General features: G+C 46.6%; 1 protein-coding gene across 1 annotated transcript in view; it reads right to left on the bottom strand.

Annotated features, from left to right (window-relative positions):
- DCHS2 (dachsous cadherin-related 2) overlaps window positions 1–9,457 on the bottom strand; it is a 181,204-nt gene extending 171,747 nt beyond the window's left edge. Inside the window, exon 1 of the mRNA XM_060246623.1 lies at window positions 7,709–9,457. Coding sequence (XP_060102606.1) covers window positions 7,709–9,442 — 1,734 coding nt within the window. The 5' untranslated portion in view covers window positions 9,443–9,457. The remainder of the gene's footprint in view (window positions 1–7,708) is intronic.
- Between the last annotated feature and the right edge of the window lie 3,002 nt (window positions 9,458–12,459).

Below are 12,459 nucleotides of genomic sequence, written 5' to 3'. Positions count from 1 at the left end.
CATGCCAGCATCCTCACAAGTGCACTATTTTTTTGCCACTGAACATCATGCAAATCTTTCTATTTTCCCTCTGGTGCAACCAAAGGATGCTAACAACTTACAGTTAAATCAGTTTGAAACCAATTATACTGTCCTAGCTTTCCTCTAAAAAACACTGGGAAATATAACTTTGTGAAGATCCCACTGATCACATCCAAGTCCTACTGACAAAGCTGGATATCTTTTGATGTAAATGGGGAGAAATATCCTTACCTGGTCCGCTATTTGTTCTGCGTGCCTAGTGGCCTGCCACAGAGCTAGATAATTCTACTAGCCTGTAAGCTTCTTGACATAGCGCTCTGTCTTTTGCTTGTGATCCAGTAAGGCACAGGGAATATTGATGGTGTGGTATAAATTATTATGGAAAATAGAACAGCCACAGCTTTATTTCAATTGTACCCAAATGACTCTCTCCTCATAACTAATTTCCAGCAAGGGCAGACCACAGAAACTTAACTGTTTTATTACTAGCCTCATTTTAAAAACTGATTGCCAGAAAAATGCTGACACAAGCACTATAATAGAGTTGGTATATAGATATTGCTATATTATGAAATGGAATTCTGAAGTGAAGACTTAAACAGATTGCAGAGAACACCACAATTAAAGAGGCAGGTGGGGAAATTTTGTTTAAAACTAAATTGTTTGGTTGCTTTCTAAAGTAATATTCAATACCACATAAAACAATATTCAAAAATACTGCAATCTATTAACAGTTCTAGAACACAGTTTTACCTACTGAAAGAACTACAGATTCAATGTTCACAATGTTTTCCTTAATAATAACATTCTAGACCTGGCTTTCTCCTAACATTGCTGGAACCCAAAGCAACCCCCCCCCCCAAAAAAAAATTAAAATCCTCAACATTTAAAACAAAATTAAACCAATAAAGCTAACATATTATTGAATGGACAACAATACAGAACATTGATATGTTTCAACTGGTGACTCAAAGCCCTGCTAATTAGTCTGGGTTTGCAGTCTTTCTGAGACACCAACAAGTTAGGATCCTTCCTTATCTCCTCTAGGAGCCTGTTCCAAAGAAGGGGAACAGCAACTGCAAAGGGCTCTGCCTGGGTAGCAGCTAATCTCACCCTAGCAAGGGAGGGTGTGACGGAACCGGCCGGATTCTGCCTTCAGACCCGGTCCCGTCAACTCCCTATTGAGTTGCCAACTCCTGGAGGGAGCTATTTCTCCTCCGGCCACTTGGGCTCGCTGCCACCACCTGCTCAGTCTAGGGGTTCAGATTGAGAGGAACAGGACTCCCAATCCCCCTCTCCAGCTATGAGGCCAGGCCTCAAGGTCCTCTGCCACCCTGTACTTGGGTATCACAGAGACCACAGCCCTTCTTCGGGGAACCCCTGGAGGACTGGCACCTTATCCAACTGCATGCCTTCCCCCTTCCCCAGGGCCCCCTTCATAAAGCAGCGTGGTCTAAGCGGTTGGGGATCTATGTGGTACAGAGTTTGACTGCCAGCATTCAAAACAGTAAAAATGTTTAATAAGAGAAAGAAAAAAATAAAAACAAAAACAGTTACATGTAAAAGTTTAGCACAGCACCTGAACAGCAACAAAAAGGACAAATAAAAGGTGGATTTAAACGCATCCTTTTGTCCCTGGTGTAAACTTGCCCTACCTTGTGAATTACTGCCTGGGGGCCACTCCGCCTATCCCACAGGCAGGAGCCCACAGACTGGCAACCTCTCTCCTTGAGCGCCAGCCGAGAACTGCCCCTTTCCCGCCTAACTCAAATAAAAAGAACAAAAGAACTTCCTGCCCCTCTAGGAGGCTTTCCCCCTAGAGTTGCTGGTTTAACTCCAGAAGGGAGGAGGGAATGAGGGGAAGGCTAAAGAACTTCCTGCCCCTCTAGGAGGCTTTCCCCCTAGAGGCGCTGGTTTAACTCTGGAAGGGGGGGGGGATGAAGGGAAGGCTAGGCCCCAAAGCCTGCTTTAGTAGTTTCATGTTCCCCTCCAACCAAGCACCAACATTAACTCAGATGGCGTTTCTCCACAGAGGGGATACAGACAGAAAGCACAGGCAGATGGAACAGAATCACCATGAGGGTACATGCAGGGACAGGCAGCCGTTTGGGTATGTAAGTCCCAAGTGACAAAAGTAAACTGTTGAACTAGACTTGTAAAGTTTCAAGAAATTTTAAAGTCATAGGGGGAAAACAGAAAAGGGAGAGGGTTGGAAATATATGAACTACTTACTTCCCAAACAATTTAAACTTATTTTACTGTTTTAACCACATATTACATAATGTATAAATTATGCAGTACATAAAACTGTACATATTTACGGAATTAAAAACGAAAACGCTTTAGGCTACAAACACTAAGGGCACTCTCCTGCAAGTTACGTAAATACACTAAGTGACTTGACAAATGCAAGGGAGCAATCATAAGCAGGTTTACTTGGATGTGCAAATACTCCCAGTAATTAAGAGAGGACTGTAAGCTGCTGCATCCTGTGCTACTTTGGTAGCATAATTTTGGCAATCTAAGAGTCAGGGGGGAAAATAAATTTTGCAGCAAACAAAAGAAAGCTTATTACTTAGACAGAAACAGTCCCATACAGTCATAAGACTACCTACATATTTGCATAGCAAGTAAATCTTTATAACACTGAAAGCACCAATAATTAATAATGAACTATCGAGCCCATTATAGCACGGAGAGGTGGAAGATCACGCAGCAATGGCCAGTCACTCTCCACCCAAGTAATTCTCTGCCCTTCCTCCAGTGTGGCTATAATTAATGACTTTCTTATCCTTTACCTCAAATTTACTGCAGCAGCTTCTCTGTTGCCTGCAAAAGATAAGTTGATATGTGCATGCTCCTTCGCTATGGATGAGAAAACAACAGCATGAGGACCTTTTCTTATCTGCTTCTCCTGCTCCTCTTGAGGAAAAAAAAACCACTTTTCTCCCTGTCTTCACTGGAGATATCTCAGAATGGGGGTAATATGCTCCCACAGAACCGCCTCAGATAGAAAATAGGGCTGGTGCATTTTGCTTCAGTTCACATTTCCAGACTATCTTCAAGTGTAACCCCATGCAGAGCATGCTTTATTAATGAAGCCTCAATACATGGGTTAGACCATTGGTCCACAAGTAAGCCACAAGCTTCCAAGTCATGTTCAGCAGAAAGATTTCATCATATTAGTTTGCTTCTCCAACAACCCTTCAAAGAAAGCTGTACTGGATCAAGAGAAGACAACAACACACCATCCTCCTAGACCAGTACCACCTCTGTTTTGTTAGAATTCAGGTTATTTCCCTTATCCACTTGACCAAGCATTCAAGCATTGGTCCGGAACCAAGACAGCAGCATCTGTTAGCTTATTTGACATAACATACAGCTGGGTGTCATCAGCATATGGATGACACCCAGCTACAAAGCTGCAAATGATCTCAGTAATGGGATCTCCCATAGGAGATAAAGCAGTACAGGCCCTATGGCATTTCCCATACTAAATCCCAGGGTTCTGACTGCTCATCCTGTATAGCCATCTTCTGCATTTGGTCTACTAAACAGAGCTCAGACCACTTTAACACTCTCCTGAAAAGTCCCACATACAATGCCAGGGATATCAGCAGTGTAGCCAATATGATTGGCAAGGGGTGGAAAGGGAAACTACTACTTTATCAAAGACAATGGTCAAGGGCAATTAATTCAAAATCATAAACTATCAACATTTACTGTAACCACAAAGAACCAAAATGTTGCAAGAAAGACAAGAAACTTGCACTACACTGAGATAAGGAGATTCTTGTCTAATTGATATATGATGCAGACAAACACTGCTCTAACAAATAGCACACAAGAGGAGAATTTCCAGCTTCTCTCATTCTTTATTTCAGTTGCTCTCGCTTCAGCTATATGCCAAATACGTGAGACTGCACTCCTAACATGCCAGATTTTAACAAAGTTAATTTCATTCAAATGAGCTGTCAAACTGGGTATATTAAATCATGTTCTGCAGAGCTCTGCCTGATGTTGCAATTTTATTCATTACTGCAATGCCACTGTCATGCAAAATAAGTAGTGCCATGATCCATAAGTATTTATTTATTGCTCAGGGAAACCAAGGAAGAAACATCTCAGGGACAGAGCAAAGAAACACGCAGTATAAATAGGAAACGTATACTAATGAACAGAGGTTCACAACAGAGGTTCACAACACAACAGCCTGTGGGCACCGTGGGTCCTGCCAACACATTTTCTGGCATTGCCAAGTGTTTTTAGAAAGTGGGCAAGGCCAGGTGGGGCTTTGTCCAGAAAGGCTTCTGATTACCTACTGCAGGTTTCATTGGCTATGTAGATTTTTAAAATGTTGCTTTAGCAACAGCTGCTACGACAGTATAAAGATCTTCGATGTGTGATTAAAGTTATGCTGGGACAATCATTTTGTAGCTGGATTTTGCCTCCTGCAGCAACCATTTTGTGGCTGCTGTTTTGTGGCTGAGCCCACTATGCTATGTCAGAATCCCAAAGGTGCCTGCAGGTTCAAAATGGTTGGGGAGCCCTGCAGCTATGCAGCACCAAAGTCATATGCTGTTCTCTCCTGTCACATAATATAGGGTGTCCGTGGCTGATCCCAGGACAAAAAAGTGATACATCAGACAAGGAAGCTGACGCTTCAGTACAAAGACTGTAGGTTGTGAAGAGCTCTGGCTTCAGTCTTTACCTAGCAGAGTAGTAGGTTATATTGACAATTTTCAGATGCTAGAAGGAAACTTTCTTTCTGGTTCACCAGATCCACTGAGGACAGGACAAGAAGCAAGATTTAAATTAATATGGTAAATGTGGGTACTTAGTGCAAAGAAAAAGTTCCCAACAATAAAGAGCAACACACACAGCAACTCCTTTCCATAGATATTTGCATGAAAAGGTTAAACAGACCATTTCTCAGGTCTGCCTTTCACCCAGAACTGCTAGCTTCAAGGCAGTGCACTGGAATATGCATGAGGCATTCTATCAAGCAAACTCAAAATTAACATAGCAAGAGAGCAGCACACCAGAGCTCCAGGGCTAATTACAAACTTTAATAACTGAATTGCTGCATATCTGTTGGTACATACCAGGTAAATATCTGGACCTCTCAAGTTACATAAAACTAGCAAGTGCATGGCTACACTCACAGAAATTACTCAGACCTTTCACACACAACAGCAGCTTTCTTCCACTGATTAAATACTCCCTTTAAAGTGCGTTCCTGGCCAGACTCTCTGCTGTGGTAATAACTCCACTTGTCTGGAGTCTATCCAATCAACTATACCTGCTCCATCCAGTTTTTAGATGTTACTTATCAAGTGCCCTGTGATCTACTTTCTCACCATTCACAATTTGGACAGCTGTTCTGGAGAAGGATCAAAGAGCTCCAATACTACTGAAGCTGCTAACACTATTAAAAAGAACGTAGTAATAAATCCCTTAATCAGCTGTATAAAAGTTTGTCATCTTCCAAACTTCATGAAGTTTGTTTATACATATGACTGATGGCAGAAAGTGACAGCTGACATCTTTGCCCTACCTCAAAATCTGGAATTGTGCAGAGTTTCTTACCTACTGGCCTGTTTACATTTCTATTATCTGACATAACAATATGGATTGTAAATGTCAAACGAGGTTGTGGATGCAAGACATTCTATCTATCCATAGGCTGATACCTCCCTGCACACACACACACACACACACACAAAATAGGCAGAGGCAGGGCCACAGAATTTCTGAGGCATGCATTAGGAAGAGGTGTACTATTTGGGTACTTGTTCATATTCAAACAATTTAGTTTCAGCATCCTGCCATCAATGTTCCCTCTAAGTTGTGTGCATGACCAACTGAAAGCCTCGCTCAGCAGCAATCTGGAGCTGACAGGGTCCTGCACTGCCCAGCAGTTATATTCCACTTAGGATGCGAATTGCTCCACTCAGCAGGGGGGGAAATTAGAGAGAACATTGCCTGACATGTAAAATGCTACTGCATTTGAAAAAATAGTTTTGGAAATAATTACAGGCTTAGAGATGGTAAAAGAGTTAAAATGCCAAAAAAAAAATACAAATGGCTACCTCCCCTAAATTTGTGTGGGGAAAAAATATGGAGAAATGAATTCTTCCTCCAGGATCGCCATAGACAACTAACATCAACAGAAAAGGCTAAGTAAATATCACATGTGCAACACAATATAAACTTTGGTTCTTGGAAAGTATTCCACTTCTCTTCCTTCCTCCTCTAACATTATTAAAAGAATCTGTATACATAATAAATTGCCTTTTCTCATTTAAATTCTCAAAGATGGCATCTGGAAAACAACTGAGGTAAATAAATTGATGAATACAGACTGAGTGCAGAAAGACAGTGACTTAAACACTCCAACATGCTATAAGCCTGTGGTAATGTGGCTGACAGTCCTGACCTCAATGGCCCAGACTAGCCTGATTACATTAGATCTCAAAAGCTAAGCAAGATTGGTCCTGGTTAGGAGACTACCAAGGAAGGCCAGAGGAATGATGCAGAGATGAACAATGGCAAACCATCTCTGAACACCTCTTGCCTTGAAAACTCTTATTGGGTTGCCATAAGACAGATGTGAGTTGACGGCACTTTCCACCACCAACACAGTTCACCGCTTGGGGGGAGGGGGGGGAAGGATTGTTCCCAAGAAGTACGGTAGTCAAGTGCCAGTTCACAATCTACCCATGATGCATCAAAAACCCAGCATTTCAAAATGATTCACCCTTTAGTGGCTTCACCATTTCAGCTGCTTATGTAGTCTTAGTGGCTACATTATATTGTTGTATGTTGTGTCTCAGCCAACACTGGCCAACTGTGTGTATCTACTGCCACGCACATGATTGTGCTTCACACATCTGACTGCATGCAATCCAAAATACAGGTCTGCAGTGCCAAGCAAAAAAGCTGCTATGCAATGGTATGGTACATGCCTGGCTGCCATGGATAAGGATGGGCTACATTTCCTGTGTGCATGGGGTGCCATGTGATTATTTTAATTCATTGAAGAATTATAGGAATGTTTGTGACAGTACCACACTACAAATATTTAAAAAACGGTATCCCCTCAAATTCCTACTATTTCAAATAGGGAGCATTGTTCTTTCTGTATGGTGCCTACCCACCCTGTCTGCCCTCCTGAGCCAAAGTTGGTAGTGAAAGGTGGTGACAACTTGCAGACGAGTTATGGCAACCCTGTAGGGTTTTCAAAACAAAAGATGCTTGGAGGTGGTTTGCCATTGCCTGCCTCTGCATAGCATTGGACTACCTTGGTGGTCTCCAATCTAATTACTAACCATGGCCAACCCTACAGTTGCCAGATCTCTCCAAGCTACTTGCGGAGATTTGGGGGAGGAGTGGAGTTGCCAGATTCCGCTTGGGAAACTTCTGGAGATATGGGGATGGGTCCTGAGAAGGACGGGGACCTCAGGGTCATAGAATGCACTCTCCAAAGCAGCCGTTTTTCTCCAGGGGAACTGATCTCTGTAGTATGGAGATAAGCTGTAATTCCACGGGAGGCTGGCATCCCTAGCTGACCCTGTGTAGCTTCCCAGAGCTGAGGAGATCGGGTTAGGTTGGGGCAGGCAGGTCACGGCGAGCCGAGGTTAGGCCTGGGTTTCTGCTAGAGCGCCCCTCTTCCTGCCCGAGTTACCTGCAAAAGACAAAGGCCAGGCTTGGAGTGCTCGGCCACGCTGGCGTTGTAGACCTGCTGCTGGAAGACGGGCTCGTTGTCGTTGGCATCCTCCACGCTGACGCTCACCTGGCACGAGGCGGAGAGAGGCGGCTCGCCCAAGTCCCGGGCCCACACCAGCAGCTCCAGCCTGGCCTGGCGCTCGTGGTCGAGGCCTCCCCGCACGCTGAGGACGCCGCTGAGCGGGTCGAGGCGGAAGAGCGCGGCCGGCGCCTGCTGGGGGGCCAGGCTGTAGCGCACTTGGGCGTTGCGCGAGTCGGCCTCGTCGGCGTCCGAGGCGCTGAGGCGGAGCACCAGAGTGCCAGGCGAGGCGGCTTCCGAGACCGCGGCGCTGTAGTGAGGTTGCGCGAAGGCGGGCGCCTGGTCGTTAAGGTCGGCCACGCGGAGCAGCAGGGCCCGCTGCGAGGAGAGGGGCGGGGAGCCCGAGTCGACGGCCAGCAGGCGGAGCTCGTAAGCGTCGCGGCTCTCCCTGTCCAAGGCGCCCTCCACGCACAGGAAAAAGACGTCGTCGCCCGAGGGCCGCAGGGAGAAGGCGCCGTCGCCGCCCTGCAGGCTCAACGCCACGCCGCCCTCGGCTTCGTCGGCGTCCGACACGGACACGCGGGCCACGTAGTCGCCGGGCCGGGCTCCCTCGGAGACGCTGGCGCCGGCCTCGGTGAGGTAGAGCAGGTGGATGGCCGGCCTGTTGTCGTTCACGTCCAGCACCTCGACGGCGACCAGCGCGGTGGCCACTTCGGGCTGGGCGCCGCCGTCGCGGGCCTCCACGGCCAGGCGGTGGAGCGGGCGGGCCTCGCGGTCCAGCGGCCGCAGCAGGCGGAGCAAGCCGGTGCGCTCGTCCACCTCGAAGAAGGAGGCGGCCGACGGGTCGCCCTGGCGGCGGCTGAGGCTGTAGCGGACCTGGCCGTTGACGCCCAAGTCCGGGTCGGTGGCCAGCAGGCGGCACACGGCGCTGCCAGCCGGGGCGTCCTCCGGCACGCGGGCGCGGTACTCGCTCTGCTCGAAGGCCGGCGCGTTGTCGTTCTCGTCCAGCACCTGGATCTCCACCCGCAGGCGGCCGCTGCGCCGGGGGCTCCCGCCGTCCCACGCCTCCACCACGAGCCGGTAGGTGTCCGCTCGCTCCCGGTCGAGTCTTCGCAGGAGCGCCAAATCCAGCGTGTCGGGGGGGACCCCGTAGCGCAGCTGGAACCAGGGCCCCTCTTCTCCGGCCTCCTCCTCCCCCCCCGGCAGCAAGGAGTAGCCCTGAGTGCCGAAGCTGCCGGCGTCCGGGTCGCGGGCTGCCGGCAGGCGGAAGACGCTGCCGGGCGGGCTGAGCTCGGAGATGGCCAGGCACACCGAGGCGCGGGGGAAGCGAGGCGCGTGGTCGTTCACGTCCGCCACCGTGATCTCCACCTGCACCATTTCGCCCTGCAGCGTGGCCGCCACGAAGCTGTAGTGCGCCCGGCGCTCGCGGTCCAGCGGCCGGGCCGTGCGGATGATGCCAGTGTCGGTCTGCACGTGGAAATCCGCCAGCACTGCTGACTCGCCGCTTCCTTCGGAGAGAAAGAAGCCGCCCGGGTGCGCCCGGCCTGGCTGAAGCCCGGCGCTGATGTCCCCCACCAGAGTATCTGCCGGCAAGCCTTCGTCCACTGCCAGGCTGAGCTTATACACCTGTCCCAGGCAGCCTCCTGCTGTCCACAAGCATAGCCAGAGTGGCATCAGCCACCCCCCTTGCCTCGTACCTGCCTTTCTTGCCCCCAGAGCAACTGGTCCGGGCCCCATGCTCCTCTCGGTCGCTTCGCCTCCTCAGCGAGCCAAGCCAGTGTCGCTGATCTTGGTTTTCCTGAGTGCAAAGAGATCTCTGCCCAGCAGGCACGCCTGTAGCTCGGTCAAGTCACAGTGACCACAGCCTCTCTGTCGTTATTCGTTTCCCAGCTGCATTCTTCCCTGCAGCTTGGAATCAGGTGCTTATAGTCACTGCGTCCGGCAAGAAGCAAATCCGTTGACTCCCCCGTTAAAGTTGAGGCTGGGAAGAACAAGTGCAGAGAAGCAGGGAGGGGGAGAGGACAGCTCCCTGCCTTGTGCTCGTGGTGCTGCTTCTGAGGCTGCTGCAGCCCTGCTCTGGCGGCTCCCTCAAGCTGCTGTTAACACACCCCCTCCCCATGTGACAGCAGAAAAGGGCAAACTCCGCTGCTGGGAGACAAGGCAGCAAAGCTGTGGCAGGGGGGTGTCCCCACTTCCTCAGTTAGGAGGAGAGCTGCTGAATGCTGAGCATCCAGAAAAGTTAGCATGCAAACCTGCCTAATGAAGGGACAGTTGCTTTCTGATAGAATATCTGCAAAGCACTGGTGCAGAATGCTAGCCAAGCAGCAATAGGTATGGAGTACTTAGTTAGCCTATTATGATTTTATGGATTAGATGGTGTGTTCCCTGGGCATGGTACTTACTGAGTAGTAAAAACATACTTGCCTAGAAGACAGGCTCTGAGAGTGTGTGGACACCACCTGGGCATAAAGCCCTACTGTTTCCTTTTGTATTCTATTGACAATTTGTTACAGAACCACCCAGATGTAGGACAGCTTTAATTTGTGCTTTAAGCTATTTGTGTTTTTAGATAGCTAAACATGCCTATTCTGCATTTTAAAAGTGGTTACTGGAAAAAGCTGCACTTCAGGTGCTTAAAACAGAAAGAATCTGATGATGAGGTTTTGACCTTTTCAATTTCAGTGCAGCATGGTTGGAACTGTGATTTCTAATCTTCCAGTCTATGCATATGCATAATGATAAGAATCTTACATTTTTAATAAAGCCTCTCAGCCTCAAGGAAGCCAAAGCACTTTACAAATTTTATTAAATCATTGTACAAAGCCATTAGTGGACTAGAACTTCAACTAGCTTCTATAGTTAAGATCTCTTCCTTCCTTTTAAGTGATTAATGGAGCCCATATTGGCATGGTTTATTTATGAAAACCCTAGAAAGAGAAGCCCATACTAAGCATTGGTGCCTGCACAGTGAGGTAAGTGTGATGTAACAGTATAGTTAAGCAAATAATAATCCAAACCACATAAAGAGAATATATGCTCCCCAGCTGGGAAGTTACAATACTTAAAAGGAGACGAGGTCTTTAGAGGGAGATTTACTTGACTTTCGTGTACAATTACACCACTGTGAAATTATAAACTTTATGATACTGTTACATCTCACTTAGCTTTTGTTACAACCTCTGTAGATAATTACTACAGTCGATTACAGTAATTACCATATTTGTCTTTACAGCAGATCTGTGGTATGTTGTATTTCACTTCTTAGAAACAGGAAGCTCAAGCTAATGACTGTCTTGTTCCCCTTTACTTGGGAGCAGGTACTATTGAACACTGTACAATTTAAGCCTGCAATCGTAAAAACACTGCCTTGGGAGCATGCCCCATTGCATAATATGGGGCTTCTAAGCTGGCATGTATAAGATCGCTTTCTTGACCAAGCGTTTATGAAACAGAAGGGATTTAAATGTGGATTTCCATAGCTTGTAGTGCATGATCTAATTGAGCCATGTGCTAATGATCAAAAACAAATGTGATGTATCCTACATAATTCTTTGACAAACACTGGCTCTTTGAGACTGCCAGAGAAAGTGCTTACAAATGGAAGCAGCAAGCAAAAAAAAAAAAGTTTCAGTACAGGATAGCTGCAACAATAGAACATTTTAAGACTCACTGGATTTTGTTCCCTTTGATACTCTGGTCCTTGTTTTCCTGAAGATAAATGTTAATGTTTCTCTTAATACTAGTGGGTCAGTATTCAGGCAGCAATGGTAATATAATGCCATAATTAGAATTAACTAAAAATCCTAAAACAAGCAAAGACTGTTTCAGAATGAAAAGTAGGGTAGGGTAGGAGGAGCATAGAATGAGGAGAGGAGTACAGGCATCTTTGCTACATTTTCAACAAAAGGAGAAATGAATTTTCAATGGTGTATGGGGTAGAGTCAACAGATGCCAAAAAGGACTAGAGTATTAATATTGTATTAGAATAGTATTGGTATCTACTTGGATGAAACATTTTTCGCATAGACAAATCCCATCATTCCATGGCTAGGAGATCACTCCTAAATTTCCTTTCTGGAAAATTGAATACAGTCTTCTGCAAAGACATTATAAATCACTATAAGAAAGTTCATAATTGCCACATAAAGTGACAGTAACTACTAAGATACTTCCTTGTCTTATTACCTTTCAGTATAATTTTCAATTCAGTCACACTTTTTAATTCAGCACAATTTTTAAATTCTGGGTACAATTCAATCATGTTCCCCAGACAGCACTGCATTCAGGGACACAAAACCTGGACTAAAGGAAGCCAGGCTGTGTTCCACATGGGCTAGGGCCTTCTCGGTGGCAACTCCAGAAATGTGGAATGCCCTCCTGGAGGCCATAAAGGCCCCGCAGGACCTTTCTCAATTCTGCAGGGTCTGCAAAACCAAATTGTTCCGACAGACCTTCAACACCTAACCGGGAAAAACTGCCACCTCACGTTGCTGAGAAGTTACGAACATTATATGATCACTAACAGCAAAAAGAAAGATCCCACCATACCAAAGTTATATAGCACCACAAAATGTTTTAAATTGTATTTTATTGGTTTTAAATTGTATTATAGTATTGATTGTTAGCTGCCCTGAGTCCGCTTGCGGAGAGGGCAGGCAAGATAGAAATTGAACTTAATAAATTAAATAAAT

This window comes from Heteronotia binoei, chromosome 9 (genome assembly GCF_032191835.1).
Source record: "Heteronotia binoei isolate CCM8104 ecotype False Entrance Well chromosome 9, APGP_CSIRO_Hbin_v1, whole genome shotgun sequence".
Taxonomy (NCBI): Eukaryota; Metazoa; Chordata; class Lepidosauria; order Squamata; family Gekkonidae; genus Heteronotia; species Heteronotia binoei.
This window is presented reverse-complemented; position numbering and strand designations above follow the sequence as displayed.